Source organism: Schistocerca americana, chromosome 7 (genome assembly GCF_021461395.2).
Source record: "Schistocerca americana isolate TAMUIC-IGC-003095 chromosome 7, iqSchAmer2.1, whole genome shotgun sequence".
NCBI lineage: Eukaryota > Metazoa > Arthropoda > Insecta > Orthoptera > Acrididae > Schistocerca > Schistocerca americana.
In genome coordinates, this window is record NC_060125.1 from 220,132,998 (window position 1) to 220,158,811 (window position 25,814).

The 25,814-nt window shown below is 38.3% G+C and overlaps 1 protein-coding gene across 13 annotated transcripts in view; it reads right to left on the reverse strand.

Annotated features, from left to right (window-relative positions):
- Window positions 1-7,297: 7,297 nt before the first annotated feature.
- LOC124622653 (protein polybromo-1) overlaps window positions 7,298-25,814 on the reverse strand; it is a 336,599-nt gene continuing 318,082 nt past the window's right edge. For 7 of the 13 annotated variants that reach the window (XM_047148434.1, XM_047148436.1, XM_047148443.1 and 4 more), the window contains 4 exons: window positions 19,288-19,373; window positions 8,121-8,192; window positions 7,927-8,038; window positions 7,299-7,843 (listed from right to left, as the gene is read on the reverse strand). In XM_047148434.1, the coding sequence (XP_047004390.1) occupies window positions 7,627-7,843; window positions 7,927-8,038; window positions 8,121-8,192; window positions 19,288-19,373 (487 nt within the window). In that variant the 3' untranslated portion in view covers window positions 7,299-7,626. Of the gene's footprint in view, window positions 7,844-7,926; window positions 8,039-8,120; window positions 8,193-19,287; window positions 19,374-25,814 lie in introns of those variants that run through there. The other 6 variants (XM_047148435.1, XM_047148437.1, XM_047148444.1 and 3 more) reach the window with 6 other exon arrangements.

Sequence of the window (25,814 nt, forward strand, 5' to 3'; positions counted from 1 at the left end):
CTAAGGACAAACACACACACCCATGCCCGAGGGAGGACTCAAACCTCCACCGGGACCAGCCGCACAGCCCATGACTGCAGCGCCTTAGACCGCTCGGCTAATCCCGCACGGCTTTCACAACTGCAGCCCTTCAACATATGTTAGCCTTTTTAAGTTCCCAGCGTACTGTTTTTGTCGACACAGCATTATGCAAACGATTGTTGAGTTCTGCCGTAACTTTTGTCATGGTAGTTTTACATTGTCTGGCCACAACCATTATTAATGCTTGTCGATCTCTGCCAATTACCTTCAGTTTTCACACACTGTCTCTCTTTGCAAATGATGTTTTACCACGCTTTGTGTATGGTGTTGTTATGTTATTACTGTGAATACTGTATCTTGTCCCCCCCCCCCCCTTTTTTTTTTCATGCCAGCTTACAGTAAGATACACTATATTGCATAGTGTTCATATTATTTTGTCCATCCCCTATATGTCCCTTACAATACTGTGTCTAGTGAACTCTTGCAACTTAATCACAAAAACACGTTTCATCAAGAAATGTGCCTTCTGTTAAAACATCACAATCAACGTGTGTGGCACCATCATACAGTACACAATTTAACACACAATATTTGTGTCCAATTTTATCTCATTTTTTACTGTTCTTACCTATAACTAATCGTTTTATCCATGCATTATAATTTTTATACATACATCACAGCAAATTGCTTTTATCTCACTTTCATGTTACACACGTCATCTGCAACTTGTGCATCTTGTGCATCATTTTAACTTACCATATGCCTTCTCCTCAGTAGTCTTATAACATTTTTATATATTCAGTTCTTGCCTGCTGCACTCCACTGTACAGTTTCTGGGTTTCAATGTTTACACAACTTCCAAGTTCTTGTCTTGTAACAAACGTACCACTTGTTTCACTAATTTATACAATTTCTTTCTCTTTTTTCCCCTCAAGTGTAACATAATAGTCTTACAGTTCTGAAACATCAGATTTCAACAATGAATAATTCAGCAAAACTTGTGCATAACATCACGAGGAAGTCAATAATTTAAAATACTCGGAGGGTATGTAATGAAAACTTCGAATGTCTCTTGTCTTTAATCACTCTTATAGGAAAATTAAAGAGACCTTTGGAGAAAAGAGAACCATTTGCATAAATATCAAGAGCTCAGATGGAAACCCAGTTCTAAGCAAATAAGGGAAAGCAGAAAGGTGGAAGAAGTATATAGAGGGTCTATACAGGGGCGATGTTCTTGACGACAATATTATGGAAATGGAAGAGAATGTAGATGAAGATGAAATGGGAGATATGATACTGTGTAAAGAGTTTGACAGAGTACTGAAAGACCTGAGTCGAACAAGGCCCCGTGAGTAGACAACATTTCATTAGAACTACTGACAGCCTTGGGAGAGCCAGTCCTGACAAAACTCTACCATCTGGTGAGCAAGATGTATCACACAGGCGAAATACCGTCAGATTTCAAGAAGAATATAATAATTCCAACCCCAAACAAAGCAGGTGTTGACAGATGTGAAAATTACCGAACTATCAGTTTAATAAGTCATAGCTGCAAAATACTAACACGAATTCTATACATACTAATGGAAAATCTGGTAGAAGCTGACCTCGGGGAAGATCAGTTTGGATTCCATAGAAATGTTGGAACACGTGAGGCAATACTGACCCTACGACTTATCTCAGAAGAAAGATTAAGGAAAAGCAAACCTACGTTTCTAGCATTTGTGGACTTAGAGAAAGCTTTGGACAATGTTGACTGGAATACTCTCTTTCAAATTCTGAAGGTGGTAGGGGTAAAATACAAGGAGCGAAAAGCTATTTACAATTTGTACAGAAAGCAGATGGCAGTTATGAGAGTCAAGGGACATTAATGGGAAGCAGTGGTTGGAAAGGGAGTGAGACAGGGTTGTAGTCTCTCCCCGATGCTATTCAATCTGTATATTGAGAAAGCAGTAAAGGAAACAAAAGAAAAGTTGGGAGTAGGTATTAAAATCCATGGAGAAGAAATAAAAACGTTGAGGTTCGCCGATGACATTGTAATTCTGTCAGAGACAGCAAAGGACTTGGAAGAGCAGTTGAACGGAATGGATAGTGTCTTGAAAGGAGGATATAAGATGAACATCAACAAAAGCAAAATGAGGATAATTGAGTGTAGTCGAATTAAGTCGGGTGATGCTGAGGGAATTACATTAGGAAATGAGACACTTGAAGTAGTAAAGGTGTTTTGCTATTTGGGGAGCAAAATAACTGATGATGGTCGAAGTAGAGAGGATATAAAATGTAGACTGGCAATGGCAAGGAAAGCATTTCTAAAGAAGAGAAATTTGTTAACATCGAGTATTGATTTAAGTGTCAGGAAGTCGTTTCTGAAAGTATTTGTATGGAGTGTAGCCATGTATGGAAGTGAAACGTGGACGACAAATAGTTTAGACAAGAAGAGAATAGAAGCTTTCGAAATGTGGTGCTACAGAAGAATGCTGAAGATTAGATGGGTGGATCACATAACTAACGAGGAGGTATTGAATAGAATTGGGGAGAAGAGGAGTTTGTGGCACAACTTGACTAGAAGAAGGGATCGGTTGGTAGGACATGTTCTGAGGCATCAAGGGATCACAAATTTAGTACTGGAGGGCAGCGTGGAGGGTAAAAATCGTAGAGGGAGACCAAGAGATGAATACACTAAGCAGATTCAGAAGGATGTAGGCTGCAGTAGGTACTGGGAGATGAAGAGGCTTGCACAGGATAGAGTAGCATGGAGAGCTGCATCAAACCAGTCTCAGGACTGAAGACCACAACAACAATTATTCGTGTTTGCTAATCAAACTCATAAATACAGAAATCAAAACTGTTCTCTTGAAATGAATTTGTGAATAAGGACAACCATCAGCCGTAGAATGGAATGACGACAATGAAACGCTCTGCCAGACTGAGAGTTGAACCCCGATTTCCCACCTATCACAAGCAGTAGCCTTACCACTTTGGTATCCGTGCACAACTCACAGCCTGACCCAAACTTCCACGTCTCATCAACCATGCATCTACAACCTGTACTCTTACATCCATTATGTATATTCCCGTCCATTTCAGCCACTATACTTGAAAGTCACTTGCCCGGTATCGGCAGATAAATATGATATGCATACATGCATGCATGTCCAAAGGAACTTTGCATCGTAATCAGAATAACTTAAGCACTGCAATATCACAAAACTGTTCAAGTGATTTTAAAGGAAACTGAAGACGGTGAATACTAAGACTGGCAATAACAATATTAAAGATAAATGGCACGAGTACAAACTAAACACCATACAGAGTAAACACTGAGTAGTGGATAGACAGCACATAAACAACACTTTGGACAGAAGAATTTATCTTTGTGCACCTGTGTATGGGGTCAGGAAAGACGGGTTTGAAAGGGAGGTGCCCTAATTACACAAGTAAAAGAGATACATATTTCATTTGTTTGTGACCAGAAATATTAACCTAAACTAAAACTCATTACCTTCCAATATTATCAATCAACGACCTTCCGAGATATGATCTTTCCTTCAACTATTGATGTTGATCTTCTATTGCTCGTATATAAACAGCCTTCACCATTAACAATGTCAAATAATTGGCAGATCAGTTACTCCATTTTAACAATTATATGTGCCAAGGCACCTCAGAAGCACTTGAAAATGATAGTAAAATAAAGAGATAATCACACAACAGTGGCCTGGCAAAAAGTCGACATTAATTAATTATTTTCCATTATGCTATGTTTTCCATTCCTGCACTATCAACATCAATTCAGGTTACTTATGAGATCATCACTACCAGCTTTCCTTCACATAAGCATCATCATTTTAGCCAAGATAGAGTAGAGTCCTTGGCAATCAGCATTCACTCTAGCAAGATATGCATGTTCAATCCACACATGCTAAGAATCATACATCAACAATGCAAACATATGTTTCAATAATGTTCAAATTATCAAGATTATGCACCCAAAGAGGAGAAACAATAAATGCTTTAAGTGAAGAATATCCAGAAGCCAATATCTTTTGCAAAATACCAGCAAAGGCAATCTGTCTTATCTTCAATCGATCTACTCGATTACAGTTATTTCACACATGACCATTCTCCTTCCCATACACTTCAGTCATAAAATTCACATGCTGTCTGCTCTTACTACTCTCATACTCCACTTTTTGCCTTGTCCATTTAACTAATCCTTTATTCTGTTGTTATTTTTTGGCCTGTCATCAGTAATTCTCCCTACATCATGTTATCTTCTGGTAGATTTAAATTTCTTCTTTAGTGATTCTTTCATTTTGCTTTGTCCAGTGAGGTTGCATATGTATGCCTTTCTTATTGAAAGCAGAAAACAATCAAATCTATAGTGAAATTATGTCCACTACTTATCACTTTTAAGATAGTATGAATATTATTTTACACAACTGTTCAAATCCCTGACAACACATTTCAAGACTAAGTCTCAAGGAGTGAAAAATAAAAATTATATTAAATTAATGTTTCTTGTATTCCATTCTTCTAAAGTATTGGCATCATACTGTCAATAAACAATATTCCATATTTCTGTCTGATGTGGAGATCCACTTATTTCTTGAACAAACTGATGCACAATAAAACAATCACTAGAGACCAGATTATATGCTTTTGCATTTGTATATTTGGCTGCTTTTCATCGCTAACCGAGAGCCACTGTCTAACGAAATCATTACAGAAGATGAACAGGAACAGGCAGATAGAGTCAATGGTCCTTTGACACACACACACACACACACACACACACACACACACACACACACCGGTTAATCCCGCCGCTGTCATACCATATGTGTCGGCAACAATTAAATTAAACTATGCAAGTCTTTAGTCGCTCGTCCATTGTTTCAGTTTAGCTTTCTATTTACTTGTACACAGTGGAACGTGTTTACAATGTGTAGCGTGTAGCACGTTGTGCTTCATGCCACCTGGAAAAAGAAACTTAGTTTCGTGGATATCTGACTAACCTGGAATATATACACATGATGGAATTGTTTTATATTGTCGAGTTTGCGAGAAATCATTTCATGCAAAAAAGAAGTTTCAAATAGACCAGCATGTCAAGACAAGTCTTCATATCACAGGAATGCAGAAGAATGAATCACGACAACAACCTCTGAGAAAAGCAAGTTGCAATAGCAGGGATTTGCCCAAAGGTAACCAAAAAAGTCGGTCTAACATAATTCTGCGTGAAGTATTCATTGCAAGCAATATTCCTCTTCACAAACTTACAAACCCTATTCTCAAAGCCTTCTTGCGCAAATATTGCTTACATCCAAATATACCAGATGAATCGACACGGTGTAAAAATTACATACCATCAATTTAAGTAAATGTTCTGGAAGAAATACGCAATGAACTCAAGGACAGCATTATCCGGATTTCTGTTGACAAAACTACAGACACTTGTGGCCATTACATTGGAAATATAATTGTTGGTGCTTTGAAATAAGAGCCTTCTTCTTCCTATTTAGTGGCCTGCAAAGAACTTGAAAAAGTAAAACATTCTATGATCACCAGATTTGTAAAGGAGGATATTTGAAAAATATTTCCAGAATCTTCTGCAGATGAAAGAGTGTTTGTGTTTATTTCTGATTCTGCTCCCTATATGATCCAAGCCGGGAAAGCCCTCTGAATATTTTATCCCAATTTGATTCATGTGACGTGCTTTGCTCGTGGAGTACATCGCCTTGCTGAAGAAGTACGTTCCACATTTGTGAATGTAAATAAACTGATTTCATCCACAAAGGAAGTGTTTCTAAAGGCTTCCACTTGCATCAAGACCTACAAAGAAAAACTACCGAATGTGCCTTTACCTCCCAAACCAGCGGTAACTCGTTGGGACACGGGGTCGAAGCTGTGTTGTTTTACAATGAACATTACGAGGGCATTACACGGGCAGTAAACTACTTCAATAGTGCACAGGCTTTGGCAGTTTGCCAGTGCAAGGAAGCTTTTAATTATACTAGTATAAAGAAAAAAGACATTGCTGTGCTTAGCACTCATTTTTCCCATATATCTGCAAGTCTTAAAATGCTTGAAACTCAAGGTTTGGTGCTGAATGAATCTAGTGAGTTAATGAATAAAATTATTCTAGTGTACTCCTCATTGCTAGAGGTATTGCCAAGAAAACTTAAAGTAAAGTTTGAAAACATTTTAAACAATAACCCAGGCTTTGAACCCTTGTGCCAAATTGATAGTTTCATTAATGGTACAGTGAACTTTTACTAGAAACAATAAGTGCCAACATATCAGCCAAATTCAAATACTGCCCATTTACCTCAGTTGATGTAGAATGGTCCTTTTCTGCTTATAAAAATGTTTGGAGCGATCGAAGACAGAATCTTACTACCAAGCATTTGGAACAGTACTTGGCCGTTTATGTTTACAATAATAGAAAGATGTAAAATAAATTATAAGTAATGCTTTGGCCCAATAGTATTAATTAATAGTTTAATGCTGTTCAAAACAAATTCATGATTATATGTTGTTTTTTAAGCAAAATATTACAGAGTATTTGAGTGTGCCCCTCTACGTGCAATATATCTCGACGTTGGTCCGGTACATATTGACTGTTTCGCTGTGACTCACTTGCAACGCATCCGCTTGTTAGCGACAACAATAGCAAAGGCGGAACAATTCTTGAAACATGATATGCATCCCTATTTTACAAATTTTTGACATATAATCCCAGAAAGGCCACATTCCTAACCTCTACCAGTAAGTATTCAGAAAATGATGTCAGCATTCCAAATGTACCGATTTTTCACATGGCCGGTGCTCTTCGTCTTAACCGATATGCACAGGTCCGACTTTGAGATATAATGCATGCAGTAACTACCATGTTTGTTTGTTTTTTGATCTTGCATATTTCAACACCTTTTATGCATTTTTCATGCATATTTTAAGGCTTCTATGATGCATATAATCCGGTCTCTAGTGATCATAACAGTCACATACTTTTTGAAGAGGCAGAGAGCCTGGCCAGTACCTACTCAATTCAGAAACTTACCAGGAAACAAAGTAGAGGCCAGCCTCTCTGTAAGTTTGACAATTTTCTTGATTTTTTAAATTATGTTTCTCCAAATAAGAGAAAGCTATACACCAAGCAATTCTGTTCCAAGTAAAAAAAGAGAGAGAGAGACAGAGAGAGAGAGAGAGAGAGAGAGAGAGAGAGAGAGAGAGGGAGGGGGAGAGAGAGAGAGAGAGAGAACAATCTACCATATAAACAATGTTTTATTTAGTGATGAGGCACAGTTGACTCACAAACTTTGAGGAACAATGTACAAAACTTTTATATAAAACAAATATGAAGATGATTTTTCACGTACTGGAAATGATTGTAGTTGGTCACACATATACTTAATATGCTATGAAGACAAACACTCACAAAATTCTTAAATACTCAAGACCATTCATCAATGAATTAATTAACATCATACCACAGTTTTAAAATTTGAATAAAAAATATTCAAAAATATATAGACTACAGACATTTAAAACAGTATATGATACTGAGCCAAATTCCGACTTATTTATGAAGACAAACTATACTCAGATCACTTTGCTAATGCCAAGAGCATCACGTAACATAAAATCCCTCAGTGTCCACAGTGCATTGATAACATTTCCATGGTTGCCAACACCATTACCCAACCAGTGCACAGGTAACCTATTGGGATCTTGAACACTTGTGTTTTCTGGTGTAGCATCCAACTGTTTGTTCCAGTTGCTAATATATTTATTATCCACATTCAGTCCTTCTATATACCTGCAATATCATAAAAGAAAAACAATGAAAAATAATTCATAGTATGTAACAGAATAAGAAAATGAATCAGGTAAAGCACTCACTTGATGTATGCCTCTGAATGTAGAAGCCTCTGAGGACGGGGTGGAACAGGTACAAATATTGGTTCCACTGGTTTCTGGATAGTGCCTACTGATGAGACAGACTGTCCACCTACTGGGTGAATTAACAAAATATTAGTGGAACTATAAAATAGTCTATGTAAATCAGTGAGAGAGCTGAACAAACATTATGGTACCTGAAGGCTGTGTATGTGGTGATGGTGTTTCCCTTGAATAATTCTGATGTGCAGTCTGAGACTGATTAACCACTGTGAAAAAAAGAAAACAAATTACTGCAGCATATTATGAATACTAGCACACAATTTATATGTGAGATGTAAAACAATCTGTCTACAAAAGAATGTTTAGCACTACTGGAGCAAGCTGTAGCAATACGGTTGTAACAGAAATACACAAGGAGTTTGATGATTAAAAACAAAGCCAATGAAAATGCAAGTGAAACAATGACACAGGTAGTGCAAAGCAATGTATAAAAATGTTAGTGATAGCACACACAAAAACAACCACCACAAAAATACAATGGTATAAATGGCATCATAAGAAAGAGGTATGAAAAATGCAGCAGCAAATTAACTTGTATTTACATGCGCATTTCACCCCATTTTCTCTTTGCTTATGTAAGTTGCTAAAACAACAACTAACTATTCAGCAAGCTGTTGAATGAAACATACACAATTCCTTTGAAAAACAGAATTCATAAAAATAAAAAATGAAGTGGAAAGATGTATTTAGTATACTGTAGTAGCAAATCTCTTCTGCATCGTCATTTATATTATACGTAACACCGAACTACTTATCTGAATAGATATCGCGCAGTTTGCCCGTTACAATACAACCATTCACAGTTCCGCAACTCAAACAGAAAATATAATTATGCCATGAAAAAGGAATGATGGCAAGCAGGAAATATAACGAGGTGAATAGGTGAACAGTGGGCCATGGGAATATTTCATTGGACCACAAGACTTATGAGAGAACCAAGATATTGACCTCAAGGTAAGTGATGGATGACATTAGAAGATGGTTAAGCATTCAGTGAAAGGTTATAAAATCAAATGTTTAACTTAACCAGCCATGTGCAGAACTTTTGAAAAAGGATGCAACTGATTTGGATGAGATAAAGATCTATCACATTACACCGTAAATGAAATAGTAACAACAATATTATGTAGAACCTGATAGTTCAGGACAGATAAAGAAAAGAAAAGTCAATTTCATCTGCTGGAAAGATTACTGTCAATGTCTTCTGGGATACTAGAAAAATTATTTTCACTCAGTACTGTCAAATGGTAAAGTAATAACTGGTGAATACTATACAAAGACTTCTGGACCAGCCGGATGAAAAATGTGAGAGGAGAAAAATAACACAGGTACTTTGACAACAAGATAGCTATTGCGATTAGTAAGAATTTTTTGGAATATCCACACCGTTCCCCCATATTTGGCATCCTCTGACTTTTACTATCACTCACACTTCAAAAAATTTGTAGCTGGGAAACATTTTGAGTCCAAAAAAGAAATTATAACTGTTGTAGATAGATACTTTATAGTCTTCCTATAATACATTTGAAGTATGGAATCTACTCATAGTGAGAAAAAGATAAAGAGAGATTAAGGCACATACAGAGGCATTCAGACAAAATTTTTTCCATCATTCAATACACAAAAGGAATAAGAAAGAAAACTGATAATATCGGTACAATGTGCCCTCCACTATGCAGACTGCAGTTGCTTGTGGATTATTTATGAAGCTGTATTAACTTCTATGGTTCTGATTAGTTCTTTTCTAAAGGCACATAGTAATTCTATAAGCATTTTGTTCGGGTGTTGATGTATATTACCTTCTTTTTTTAGGCACAGTTCCAAATATTTTACTAAAGATGGTATGACAGCAATGTAGAAATACAGAGTGCCACTCACCACATTGAAGACACATTGAGTTGCACGCAGGCAAAATGAAAATGCTTGTTAAAATAATAAAGCACTGCTTCAAAAATAGGGAACACACATACACATTCACACAAAAATAGCTCACACATGCATGCCCACTGTCTCCAGGCACTAGCACCCGGCTCAGTCGACAACTTAATTTTTCACAGTCTTTTCACTGTACCTGTCTGCAACTCAACATCTCCTCTATGCAGTAACAATTTATCCTTTCCATATTGAAGGTAGGGATATATGATACTTGTCTACATTTTGAGACAGGGTCACACTCATTTTTTGTGTAGATAGTTGCATGTTGTCACTAATTCTAGAATTAATAGGGTACGCAGAGGTTTCGACATTCCTTTTAAGCACATCTTGGTAATCATACTGGATATGCAGTACCACCCAGCTGGATATTTATTCTTCAACATTCATATTCATTGTATACTTCCTACTTATTCACTTCTATATACTCAAAATTAGCACACTGTGTGGCATGATCTGGTGTACTGTTACATACCTCTGTAACATGAATGTTCTGGTCAATAGCAGGAAGTCAAATTATTATAAATATCACACACAGCACTCAAAAATAACAATTTTTTTGAAAATATAATTGGATAAATAAAAAAACCTAGGCACTAAATGGTGGCAGGAGAAAACACACATAAAAATTATAGAAATGTGTTAAGCTTTTGAAGGCAGTGGCCCCTCCTTCTGGCAGAAGGGTTGAAGAGAATAGAAAAGGGATAAAGGAAAAGGACTGACAAGGTATAAGAAATGGGGAGTGTTGCAGAAAAGATGCCAAGAACCTGCAGGGAAGACTTACTGCATGGGATGAGAAGGAAAGACTGATTGTTGGGGACTGCACTGGTGAGATTTGGAAACCTGAGAGCTTGAAGGTGGAAGATAGAGTACTAAGCAAAACAGAGATTACTCAAAAAAACCAGGCAAGAGTTAATAAGAGCAGAAAGCCAATTGCAGTGTACATATGTTGGACAGATGGTGGAGGGCTGATTACTACTCAGTCGGAAAATAAGAGATATAGAAAACTAAAAGAGAGTGAAGAAACACTATATTTATTTAAAAGAAATGCTGAGACCAAAGAAATTAATGCGGATTTTTGGGCAGGTGGATGATGGGAACCAAGCACATATTTTAACATGAGTTCCCACCTGCAGGGCTCTGAGAAACTAGAGGGAGAACCCAGGTGACGCATGTGATGAAACTGGCATCAGGGTCACAAGTGTCATATTGTAGAGAATGCTCTGCAACAGGATACTGTGCGTTGCCAGCATAAACCCTCTTGTGTATGTCCATTCATCCTGACTGGTAACTTGGTGGTAGTCATACCAATGCAGAAGGTCCAGCAATGTTTACAACAACTGATACATGGCATGAGATTGCTCTCCTTCCAATAGCACATGTTTCACCAGTTACCTATCAGAATGGACTTCACTTCAGGGCATGATTTTATGAAGTCATAGCCTTGTTGAAGTAACTGATTATACATTCAAGACCACAATAGTGCAGAGTGACCAAAGGTGTACTCTCAAGTTGTTTTTTGGAGGGATCAGTAGTACCAGCAAATGCCGAGGCTACATAAAAAAGAACGTTTGACATGGAAAGGATGGCAACTGTCAAAACGTAAGTACTGTTGCTTGTTTGTAGGTTTAATGTGAACAGAAGTGTGTAGCTGACCATCAGTGAGGATGAAGTCCACATCAAGGAAAGTGGCATGAGGTCTGGAATAGGACAATGTGAAATTTAATTGGGAGAATGTATTTAGAGATTCCAAAAATCTTAACAAGTCAGCCTCACCATGGCAAATATGTCATCAATATATCAAAACCAAACCAGGGACTGCAGGCTTATGGATTCCAGGATAGACCCCGCCAAACTACTCATAAAAAGATTAGCATAGGAAGGGGCCTGTTTCCCTAGTCCTTGCCCATGATTTTGGTTGAGGTAATGTTCAGCAACAGACAGACCATGTACACGCAGAATGATGGTATCAAGGGAGGTTGCATCAATGGTCAGAGGCAAGGTGTGTGGTGGTAGTGAGTGGTCATAGATTTCAGACAATCTAGGAAACGGTTGATTTCCTTAATATTGTGGAGAGGAGTCTTTGTACAATAGGCTGCAGATATTGGTCAACCAAAGCAAGCATACATACAAAGACTGTCCTAAAGCCAGCAACTACAGGACAGCGTGGGTGATTAGGTTTATGGATCTTAGGAAGGAGGTAAAAGATGGTAGTGCATGGTGTGGTTGGCGAAGGCAACACACACCATATCCTGTTGCAGACCATGGACTACAACCTGACAGTTGTGACACTGGTGCCTGTTTGACCACACATGCCCTCTGCGTTCTCCCTCTAAACACAAGTTTCTCAGGACTCTGCAGGTGGAAACTGGTATTACATGTGCTTGGATCTCACCATTCACCTGACCTAAATTTATGTAAATGTATTAGTCTCAGCATTTCTTTTCAGTAACTATTCTGTTTCTTCACTTGCTTTCAGTTTTTTATATCTTTTATTTCCGGATCTGCCTATTTCCCCCCCACCCCCCACCCCCAACTGTCTAACATGTTTTAGCTATATGCTCTTATTAGCTCTTCCATGACATTTTTCAGTAATCTCTGTTTTGCTTATTACCCTATCTTCGGCTTTTAATCTCTCAGGTATTCAAATCTTGCTCAGTGAAGTCCTTGACAATCTGTCTTTCCTTCTCAACCAGTGCTATGTGGTTAAGCCTCCCCTGACCCAAGGATCTGGGCGAATTTTTGATAGCTCTCCTATTTCTTAAACCTTGCTAGTCCTTTTCCTTCATACTTCTTCCCTTCCCTTCAACCGTTCCGCCAGAAGAAGGAGCCACTGGCTCTAAAAGCTTGCATATTTCCGTAACATTTAAATGTGTTTACTAATGCCAGCACTTGGTGAGCAGACTTTTTGTCTATCCATTTATATTACATACAGCATTCAGTCTTTCACTGTGTTATTGTCATGTCTAATTTAAAATAGTTTATTCCACAGACCAGTTCTACAATGATATAGGATTTTTTCACTTCATACAAGTGAAAAATTTACAGTGTGTGTGTGTGTAGACACACAACCATTGTACACACACACACACACACACACACACACACACACACACACATTTGGTGTCTTCCTGACAGTTTTACGAGTACTTGTTAATTAGTTCCCAAGGCTTCATGTATATTGTCAGTGTGTTTTATCACTTTGCTGTTCACCTGTTTTCTACGGTTTAAAATTTATGCTTTAAAGGCATTCTTGATAATATTTTTTCCAACAGTTACTCCATAAAACAGGTTCAGCCACGTACACTCCGCCAGATCATGATCAAACTGGATGGAAGTTTCAGTCTACGGTTATTTCCAGTTTGGCTATATTTTATTACCTTTCTAATTTCTCTGACAGGGTGGCAGTAAAATAGAACAGTTTAGCTGTCAGGCTCTTTCAGATAGTATTTACTACCTCATCTCTTCTACCTCAATTTCAGAAGTATTAATGCCAGAGTTATTCAGAGTTAAACTGTACAACAGTAGTATCATTTTTGCTCTTCTTTTGTACATACACCTAGTTTTATTTTAATTATATGGATGAGAAGACCACACCTCTGGCAGGAAAAACCGAAGCATGCATGCACGCACATTCTGCCAATGCTGTGATGTAAAAAAAGGTAGAAGGTTTATGATGTAGTTTATGCATCTACCTTCTACTCAACTTCGTAAGTGACTCCATGGCATATTCAACAGTGAATTTTTAGTTTATTTCTGCACTACTGCACAGTTTCGGCCTTCGCCATTTTCAAGCCCCATTTTTAATCATCAAAATAATGCAATCGCAAATATCGCCCTACTGGATTGTTGTGAGTGATGTATATGAAGCACACCACTTAGCTTAGTACTTCTGAGTGCAGGTGCGATGACAAAAACTTTCCAATCATTTGTATGATGGCACATCACACGATTAAATTACATACAATGGTTGAACACATGTTCATTCTTAAATACATAATCACTCTCATTATGAACACAATGCATAAATAAAATTGTCTTCTTGCAATACCATTTGAAACAGTATCAACAATGTCTTGTTTTAATTTACCTCTACCTATTCCATACCCACAGAATAAACAAATTCAGCAACCACCATTTGCTAAATACAAATGCAGAAGCGTAATAACTACTTGGAGTTTCTCGTCTTGTGCAAAACAGTGGCCCCAACATCAACTGTTTGTAAAACTTTTCATAAACAAACAAATGACAGGGAGGCACTCCATGTCAATAGGTCTAATTTCAGAAAAACTTCCCAGATGACAATCATCGATACTGATGATATTTGCTGGTACTATTCACACATGTTGACAGTGAACATTGGTAAAGTTTTATGTTCACCAATGTAATACACATCAAAAAAATTTTGCATCACCCCAGTTTCCAGAACTCCTGAAGATAGACGTTAACTGTGGATATTGTATCACAGACACAGTCCCTTTCACTGTTCAGAGGTGTCACTAAACTCAACCAAAGATGTAAACAACCATGCATGAGCAGCGCATATTAGGCAGAAGGGATCCGACAGCCAATAATTTCTAGTCATTCCATCAGGAAGGAGCTGCACAGCTCGTGTTGCCTGTAGTTCAAATATGGCTAGATGGTCAATAATGTGGTTTGATTGTGTCCACATTGGCACTTTGTGCCGGAAAGGGCTCTCAGCAAAGGACGTGTCCAGGCATCTCAGAGTGAACCAAAGCAATGTTGTACGGACATGGAAGAGATACAGAGAGAGACAGGAACAGTCGATGACATGACTCACTCAGGCCGCCCAAGGGTTACTGCAGCAATGGATGACCGCTACTTACTTATTATGGCTTGGAGGAACCCTGACAGCAATGCCACCATGTTGAATAATGCTTTTCCTGCAGCCAGAGGATGTCATGTTACGACTAAAACTGTGCGCAATAGGCTGCATGATGTACAACTGCACTCCTGCCGAATGGACTTCTCAGAATTGGCATGTTCTCTTCACCAATGAGTGTTGCAAATGCCTTCAACAAGACAATCGTCGGAGACTTGTTTGGAGGCAACCCGGTCAGGCTGAACACCTCAGACACACTGTCCAGTGAGTGCAGCAAGGTGGAGGTTCCCTGATGGTTTGGGGGAGGCATTATGTGAGGCCGACATTTGCTGCTGGTGGTCACAGAAGGCACCGTAATGGCTGTATGATACGTGAATGTCATCCTCTGACCAATAGTGCAACCATATCGTCAGCATACTGGCGAGGCATTCGTCTTCATGGATGACAATTCGCGCCCCCACTGTGCACATCTTGTGAATGACTTCCTTCAGGATAATGACATCACTCGACTAGAGTGGCCAACATGTTCTCCAGACATGAATCCTAACGAACATGGCTGGGATAGATTGAAAAGGGCTGTTTATGGACGACGTGACCCACCACCCACTGAGGAGTGGGACAATCTGAACCAACAGTGCCTTGATGCCATGACGAATACAGGCATTCATCAATGCAAGAGGACGTGCTACTGAGTGTTAGAGGTACTGGTGTGTACAGCAATCTGGACCACCACCTCTGAAGGTCTCGCTGTATGGTGCTACAACATGCAATGTGTTGTTTTCATGAGAAATAAAACGGATGGAAATGATGTTTATGTTGACCTCTAGTCCAATTTTCGGTACAGGTTCTGGAACACTCGTAACCGAGGCGCAGCAGAACTTTTTTTGATGTGTGTACTTGCAGATATATATATAGTCATTTGTTTGACCCCCATAACTCACTTTTTCATAGTGCCCCTGAGTTTTCGACAACTTTGCGACATAATATCCCAGCAAATATTTACCTAAAGAATCAAAGCTAGCCAATCTAGCCCTCTCTTACGTGGAATAATTTAAAAAAGATACCATGAACAATTTTCATAAAGATAACGTGAAGCAGTGTTGGACAGAAAAAAACTAATTGTGGGATACATCTGAAACTTTGCATGTAGTAACATAGCACCACAAGGTCTTAAGACTATAAAATTTCATTATCCTATTGCTTTCCAATAGTTTACAAATTAAGGACAAAGTTGAAGATGTTTGTAAAAATGCCAAAAATGGGTATTTTTAGCTCACTATTTTGTAAGAGATATTCTGAAAACGCTTTTCAACCATTTTCATTATAAAGAACATGTTCTAAAAAAAAATAAAAAAAAAACACCTAGATTTGGTTTCGCATTTGGGAGCATATAAGGCCCCAAAAAAACAATGAGAAGGCAACAGTGCTGTGAAAATACGTCCACATTCCACCAGGACTAAAATTCAATCTGAAGTTTTTTAATATGCTTAACACTTGTTAAGTAAAGTCTGGGGGTGCAAAATTAGATATCATAATTTGCATTCAGCTCTATAAAATTCTTTACACACAAAATAAAAGTGCATAAATAATCAAGCAATAAAGAAAGTGTTCCCTGTTTTGTATGTGTAATAATCTGCGGTAATCACTTGAGTTTTTCAGCATGGCAGTTTGCAGAATGGAATTTAAAGAAAGCACACTACATCACTGAGAACAGTTTCCTGGACCAGAAGCTATAGCATCTACAATTGCTAGCTATTTCATACAGCATGATCCACAGGAAATTATTGTACATAGGCAATGGATCTGTACTGATTGGGGCATTCTGGACACGAAGAAAATGACTGTAGATTAATTTATTGAAGAGGTAGGTACAAAAATTTGGAATCTGTCACGCCATCATTAAATAGCCAAATATCATCTTGGAGCCCTTAAATTTGATCTAAGGACAAGCTTATTATCCAAACGGGTTGTTCCGAAAATTATTCATTTAACGTTAAAGTCCACGGATTCCAATGGGAAAATAGCCAAGCAAGATTATATTCATTTGTTATTTCTCCCCAAAATCAGAAGGTGGCATGTACGAGTTTTCATAGTTTCAGTGACTGTCTATGGAATGACACTATTACTGCTCGTGTTCATGTCAAGGAGCTAATCAAATATGCTTCTGCTTAGATTTCTCTCTTCATTACTTCAGTAATGACTCCAGATGCGTCTCCCCCCACAAACTATGTTAACACAAATATGCTATACTTTAGATTGGAAACAATAACATCACACAAAGTGAAGACACAAATTCAAAACGTTCATTAACAAGAATGCTTTTCCAAAAGACGTCAGGCAGATTTCTATGAACATTCACGAAAATTTTGACAATCTGACAATCGTGGGAATTTGAAGACAGTTTATAGAATGTGTGTTCAGCTGTTCTGCAATAATTTTAATACTATGATCTTCTTTGTCTTGGCTAATGGACCATTAAATTTTGAAGTTGATAACTATTTCAATACTGAAGTTATTTCAGCACAAAAACTTGTTGAAACATGTCATGCAGAGTTACGACTAGTGATGCTCTTTTGTGCACTTTTCCAAGCTGTTCTCACTCACTTCCTATTCATCAGAATATTTTGATAGTATCTTCCCACCAGAATATTACACAATTGTGAAACCTAACAAAGGATAAAATACTGCACTATAAATTTCACAGCTGTTCCACAATTTTTTCTTACAGAAATCAATTTCAGTCCAACATTAGATCACCTTCGGGTCTCCAGCATCAAAGGGAAGAAACTAGATAACAAGTGGGTACAGTTATAATGCATCATCACTAAACGTACAGACATTACTTGTAGACCATGACATATCAATACAGGGGAGTACTTACAAAAGCAACTCAGATGTGCATTCTCATAGTTGCAATACCAATTGTAACTTATAGACTGTTCCATTACCATTATTAGCCACCTAAGAGAAACATTTATGTCCCGACAACATCAGAGACAGTTGTGCGTGTCCAGTTATCACGTTGTAAACTGAATTGGCCAGAGACTTTACAATGGAAGTCTTAAACATACCAGAGATATAAGGATTACTGATTTAGTCAAACTGTCTACATTTGAGAGATGCTAGAGGCAGTAGTTGTTACAGAGAGACAGTGGAGGTCCACAAACAGTGTTACTGTGTTGCTGAATTGCTTTATTGCATTTGTTTAATGATTGTTTTTATTGTTCAGCGACCTTAAAACATAACTGGTCTGTTAGTGAACTAAAAGTAATGTGATCATTAGTCAAATTAGGAGCATTACTGGCATGTAGACAGTTTGACTAAATCAGTAATAATTATATATCTGAAATGTTTAAAGACTTCCACTGTAACATCCTTGGCCCATTCAGTTCAAAACACGATAACAGAATGCACACAACCGTCTGTGATGTTGTCGAGACATAAATGTTACTCTTAGACAGCCAATAATAGTAACTGAACAGTCTACAAGTTACAACTGGTTTTGCAACTGTGTGAATGCATAGCTGAGCTGTTTTGTAACTATTCTCTCGTATTCAAATGTCATGGTAGACAGTAGTGTCTATACAAGTAGTTGTTATGTATTACAATTGTACACACTTATTATTTGGTTATCTTGTTTTGGCGCAGGAGACCCAAAGATGGTGTGATATCAGACCGAAATCTCTTGTCTTTGATAAAAAATTGTGGTACAGTTGTGAACTTCATAATGCAAATCTTAACCTTCCTAAAAGCTGTTGAACACCACCTACAAAAATATTTAGAACAAAAGATGATAGATTTAATATGTGTACCGTGCTCTAACATTCCAAAACCAAAACCAGTTAGGTGCAACAGGGTCTTTCTAATGACAACGGCTTAAGAGTTTGCAGAACAATACCTTTTTTTTTGCAAAAGTCGGCTAAAACACATATTTTTGTGTTTTTATAAAAGTTTTCAACTATTCCTTCAAATTGAAAAATATAGGAATGCAATAGGAGATCGCAATTTTATATATTTTAAGACACTGTGTTGTAAGTGGTAAAATGCAGTTTCAGGTAAACCACGCACTTTCTTCTGGAGATATAAGAAGCTATACTTCACATTTTTTTTCAACCAGATAATTTCTCTGCCAACTTTGCTTTGAATTATACATCTGAAAACTGATCACAAAATCTTTCTTTACTATTTCACTGAAGAAAGCACAAAAATTTTACAATGGTCTAGTTCTGTTTCCTTCAAGAAAATATTACCAGAGATGGGCTGTCTCAAAGCTGCTGAAAACTCAGGGTACACTGCAGGAAGGTATGCTATGGGATCAAAAGCTGACTTTACCCCGCAGTATTGAACTAGTGATCATGAAACTTTACCAATGCTTATCGGGAACACATGCAAATGTTTACACAAAAATTCATTAAAACATATTATGGTTATGTGGCATACCCAGGTATACTAATGGTTAAGTTATCAAACAAAACAATCATTCTTTCCCAATTAGAAATCACAAGTGAGACTGGTGTGCTACTCACAGATGCCATGCAGGGGAGCTTGTGGAGTGACAGGAGCTGGAGGTCGGCTGGGAGTCATCACAGGCCTCCTCGACGGCACAAAGTTCCTACACATAACACAACAGGAGGGGCTAGACTACACACACATAAGCAAGCATGCACCATGCCAACAAACAATCTACAGCTGGCTGTATGCATCCTTCGATGACATTGTCACTTTTTGCTGGTATTAATGACACTGTAACACTAGTCAATGCAAGCTGCATATTAAGTACAATGAAAGTGTTGTTTTGATTAAAAACAATAGTACAGATGTGTAAAATGTATTAACTATGCAATGACCAGTCATTAAAAACATTTTCCTAATAACTAAAGCAGCCTCAAAATATTGACAACAACACAAAGTCATGCAAGATGGACACACCTGCGCACGATATCTGGAAACACTGCAACATGAAGGGAATGAGAAAAACTGTTGTCATGCTGCAGGATGGCACAAGCACGAAATGTAAATCTACACATTGCAGAAGTACTGAACACAGACAGCTTTATTGTGAGAAAAAAATAAAAGAAAACAAAAGATCAACTTGGCTAGTACCTGTTTATTTGCCAATTACTTTTATGATTAAATTGTTCCACACATTTTTATCTGCAGATTAGTTAAGTCTGTAACTACCTTTATAAAGGCTGATTAAGGTCAGCAGCTGTGTTTGCAACTATTATTAGAAAGATAAAATTCTCTCTGAATAGTTTTCCAGGCATTTCCAGTAACATTTAAATTTTAAGTGTGCATATCAGCCATAAAGGAGTAAAGAAAACATCCACAATAAATAGCAGTTTATAGGTGCAGAATATGCTTAAAATACCACGCATGGAACAGGCTCTAGTATCGTAGCACAGCAAGTTCCCTTTTTTTGAGTATGTTCGTGGCAAAGTTTATGGAAGCCAATTTCTTGACAAATGATTATGATGAAGTAATGCACTACTATGAATCAAAAAACCAGACTTCAATCAATGGCTGTCCATGAAAACTAGAGAGAACACAGTGATATGTGCTGTAATCAACAGGGGGAATTAACTCAATCCACTCAGCTGTGCCTTACAGATGTCAGCTGAAACCATAATTATGCAGATTTAAGAGACCTCATAGTAACTGCTTGCAATTTGTCGATACAAAAGGAAAATCTGAAAGAACATGACTGTTTTGTCATACATCCCAGGTGCTATTTTCACTGTACTTAGCACAAGAGTGTCCCTCCCTCTAATTTCTACATACTTTAAGAAATGTAGACCTATCGCACTACAGGTGTCCGGTTCTACGATGATATGCTTACATTTACTCGTGCACATTTAACAGCTTCTATACGTATATACAATCCTATCTAATACAGCGTATCTATTATTATTTTTCATCAATTGTAAAGTAGCTTAGCAATAATGTTCATAGATACCTTGACACTTCTCTCAGCAATAATGCTTCATTACTTGGAAACCGATAATGCTTGTACAAGTTTCAGCTACTAATTTTACGACTGCCAACAAAACACTTCTGCAATTGTTGTGGATAATGTAAAACAGACGGAGGTTCATGTGACTATGTAGCTTAGTTGCATTTAATTTACATTTCTCATGTAATTAATTTTTTCAATTGCCATATTTTTAGATGTGCAAAACCAACACACTTATGTCACATATCAGCTTGTAAGCTATTGGAAAGTCTGCCGAGATCACATAAATTAACGGAACACAAATGAAAAAAATTCGCTATCATTTCAAATACATCTAGACCAAATATTTTATTTAGAAACTCAATTTATACAAGGTTTCTCAGTTTATTAGACTTCAAATTAACTCATCTGTAGGCTAGTCAATTGTCTGGCCCCACATTTTTATCAACAACATTCTGAACTTGACTTCCAGAACATGTCCCATTAAAGTAATACACTATTCTAGGCATTTAACATTTGTATTCCGTATCTGTCTAGTGCTACCATCTAGTGAGAAACTGTCAGAACATGGAGAAAAATACTACAGGTTTTGGAGTGGATGTACAGAAGGCGGAGAGTGATCAAAACGAGCGGTGTGTGGTTATCCTGGCACAGTGCATATGTTCCATGAAAATCAGATCAAATCATCATCTTCTCAGTTACAAATGTTGTCTATGCTAATCTTTCATTTATTGTGCATGGTCTCCTTCAAAATACTCTCCTCCACAATTGATGCACCCTTCCCAATACCATTTACACTTTCAGAAGCAGTCGTGGTACACCTCTTGCTGTATCCAGCAAAGTGCCATCCATGAATTTTTTTTATCTTGTCTATCGTTGCAAATCTTCGTCCTTTCAATACGGTTTTCAACTTCTGAAATTTAAAAAAAGTTTGCAGGGACCAGGTCTGGAGAGTACAGAGAATGAGGCAGCGCCATTTTTGTGCCATAGTCACGCACCAACAAGGATGAATGTATGGGTGCATTTTCGTGATGCAAGAACCGTAAATTGTCTTAAAACGTCCCGATGGAACCATTCATTAACATTTTGTCCATGTGGCATGAATTCATGATTAACTAATCCTTCAAAGTCAAAGAAAACTATCAGCATGGCTTTGACCTTTGACCTGACCTGATGAGCTTTCATATCAGCACACACTCCGCTGCAGAGTGAAAATCTCATTCTGGAAACATCCCCCAGGCTGTGACTAAGCCTGTCTCTGCAGTATCCTTGACAAATGATTTCTTCCAGGAGTGCTAGTTCTGCAAGGTATGCAGGAGAGCTTCTGTCAAGTTTGGAAGGTAGGAGACTAGGTACTGGCGGAATTAAAGCTGTGAGGACGGGTCGTGAGTCATGCTTGGGTAGCTCAGTTGGTAGAGCACTTGCCCGCTAAAGGCAAAGGTCCCAAGTTCAAGTCTCGGTCCGGCACACAGTTTTAATCTGCCAGGAAGTTTCATATCAGTGCACACTCCACTGCAGAGTGAAAATCTCATTCTGCAGCTTTCTATTGTCTTGGAGAACCTTTCCCGACCTATTGTAAAGGTCAGACCTTGGTCTCAACATCATGACCATAGAACCACATCTCATCACCAGTTATGAATCTCTTAAGGAACATCTCATTCTCATTTGCACAATCCAAAAGCTCTTCACAGATTGCAAGGTAAAGGTCTTTCTGGTCTTGATTCATGGGCCGTGGGGCGAACTTGACGGCAACACAATGCATTCCAAGATGCTGCTTTCAAGACATGATCCAACTGAAATGTTACATTCTTCTGCAATCTCTCGAACAGTCAGTCTTTGATTGGAACACACAATGTTGTTGCTGTTCCTGACATGAGCACTGTCGGTATACGCCAAAGGGCACACTGCATGAGGGTCATCTTTAACTTCCATCCGGCCGATTTTAAACCATATGAACAATTCGTAACACCGAGTACGGCTTAAACACTCGTCACCATATGCTTCTTGCATCATTTATTGTGCCTCTGTATAGGATTTTTTGAACTTCACACAAAATTTAATGCAGATACATTGCTCCTCTAACTCTGCCATCTTGAAATTCACAAAATGTGCCACACAACGTTCTACTCAATACAACAGCTCTGGACAACAAGTAACAGACATACAAGAATGAAACTACCAGCAGCCACACATTAAACGCAGGTTGATGCAGGGATGCCAACCAAATTTTGGTCGAACACACCATGCCATTGGCACAAAATTACGAATTTTCCAGAATTTTTTGAACATATCTCATATTTTCAAACAATGGAATGTCCAAGTTGGAATACCAACAATATTACGAAAAAGAAAAAACTGTTACTCACTGCAAAGATGACATGTTGAGTTGCAGCCAGTCACAATGAAAAAAGACTATTATACACTGAGCTTTTGGCCATAGCGTTCTTCAGACCAGGAAACACACACACACACACACACACACACACACACACACACACACACACAAACACACCGGAGATAGCGGTCACGTGGATAAGAGGTGTGGTTTTTTCGTATGCGCACCTGTATTTTGCGTGTGTGTGTGTGTGTGTGTGTGTGTTTCTTTTCTTTTCTGGAAAAGGCTCTGTGGTAGAAGATTCAGACCTAAGAGGCCTTTCTCTGGTGAAGGTCCTAGCCCGATCTACTCCAAGCTGTCATCTTCTACTTGCTGGGTAGGCACCCGAGTATCACATCTCAGACTTTATGTGCACAGCCTTCCTGTCTGTGCATTGTGTGTGCTGAGAAAGCCCTGGGCATCCTCTTTCAAGACAACAGCCATCCAAAAGATGCTGTGGGTACAGGTCTCAGTGCATATCCCTCTTCAAGCAAGCTGAGGCTTCGAGTTAACTGCAGCACATCAGTGGGCCACCTCATGGGGTCCCACTGCCACCCTTGCACTGCTTCGTCGTCAGGCAGGGTGCTTAACCGGCCGCAAACTGTGTAAGCTGTTTGGGTGTTGTGTCCAGCATTTCTCACTGACGCCTCGGTGAGCAGCCCACCTTCACCGAGCCTGTTTCCTGCACACCACAAGAGAAAATACTCACTGTAACAACCACGTCGATAAAATGTAATGTCAGACACTGCTGTTTCTCTCACACCTTCAGGCGCAAGACAGACACTCACCAGCTCTTGGAGCTCGGCCTCCGACACACTGAAAATGTCACTGCCTCACCCGTCCAAAGTTATACACCCACTCATCTCTTGACCCGAGGGGTTGAAGAGTTTGTTGAAGACCATATATCAGCAATCAATACTGTATCGTCAGTACTTCGAATGTTGTTGATGATGACTCTGTTAATGTTTATGCCTTTTTCTACATAACCAAGTGCTTCCTGAAAAATACTGTCCACATAAAAATAGAATAACAGCTTGCACCCTCGTCAGAGGTCTCTACAGACGTTAACCAAGTTGGTGAGCTCATTGTCAAACTTAACTTGTGCTTTCTGGTTCAAATATAAATTCTCTATAAAGCAGATGTCTTTTTGAGACACACCCACTCATTTCAAAATTTCCATATATTTACGATGATGTTCTCTAACGCAGACTTTTTCATAGTCAATTAAAAAAAGGGCTTTGGTTGAAATGGGTAGTGATGTGTGAAACATGACTTTAGGCAAGATAAAGTCACATAGCCTCTGCTACTCAGTCCCTTCTCTCATCTCCAAGTTGGCAAACTCTGGGAACCTGAGCAACCTTGTGAAAGATTGGGTGTCCAACCCCGGTGGGAAATGGTCTGTGCAGATAAGAGCAGGAGAAATAGTTCTCTGAAGATGAAATAAGCTAAGGAACAAGGATATGAATAGGACTCTTAAAATTGGAACATGGAATGTGTGTACCCTGCTGTAACCAGGAGCAATGAAAAGTGTAGCTGAAGAATCATTGAATTATGGATTGTAATTAGCTGCCCTCCACGAAATCAGATGAACGCTAAAGGAGACATGCGAAAGCAAAATTTTACATCACATTACTCTGGGAAAGGTGACAAACAAGGAGCTCTTAATGTTGGGTTCATTGTTGCAAAAATATGTGCATATCTATCCTTGCCTTTATGCCATATAATGAAAAAACATGCACCCTCAGAATAACTGGAAGATTCCAAAAGACAACTTTTTTAAACATGTACACTCCAACAGAAGAATCAGATGATGATCTTGTGAATAGCTTTTACAATCAACTGCATGAAGTATGTGAAAGAATACTTACACATGATTCAAGTATAATCCTCTGGGATTATAATGCAAATCTCAGAAAAGAAAAACCTTTACACACCCTTTAAGCTAAGGGAAGCTTGCATGGGGGAAACAGATACTAATGGGCTGAGTGTTGCCCAGTTTGTACCTGCCAATGATTTTAAATCTGTAAGCACATTCTCCAAGAAAAATATTCACAAAGGGACCTCAAAAATTCCAGGAATGAATGATACAATGAAATTGACCATACACTGGTATCCAAAAGGTGGGCCGGCAACACTGAAAATGTACACATGTTTCGGGGAGCAAAGGCAGACGGTGACAACCCTGTAGCTGCAAAAGTGAGGCAAAGGACTACTATGGCATATGAATGGAAAACTATGGGAATTGTGAAATGCAATATACACATAATGGAAGACAGAGATAAAGAGCTTTTGAATATCAGAATAAACTGAAACAGGAACTACAGCTAGTGGAGCACAGTAATGACATAGATAATGAATGGGAAAGTATTAAGAATACTATCATAACTGTAGCAAAGGATGTAATTTGAGAATCCAGAAGACCCAGAAATGAGGAGTGGTATGATGATGAATGTAGACAGCTGGTTCAACAGAAGAAGCAGGACTAAAATGTCTTCAACGAAATACATGAATTAACCAGACTGTATAATTAAAAAGTGGATAGACCAACAAGGGTATGCAGAAGAAAGAAAAGAGAAGCCTTAAAAAGAAAGATAAAAGACAATGAATAGCATTATAATAGGAATGAGAGTAGAGAGTTTTATAAGTAGTTAAGAGAAGGACACAAGTAAAATAATAGGCTGCAAGGATAAGGACGGAAACATGCTGACAAAAGAGGAAAGTCATGA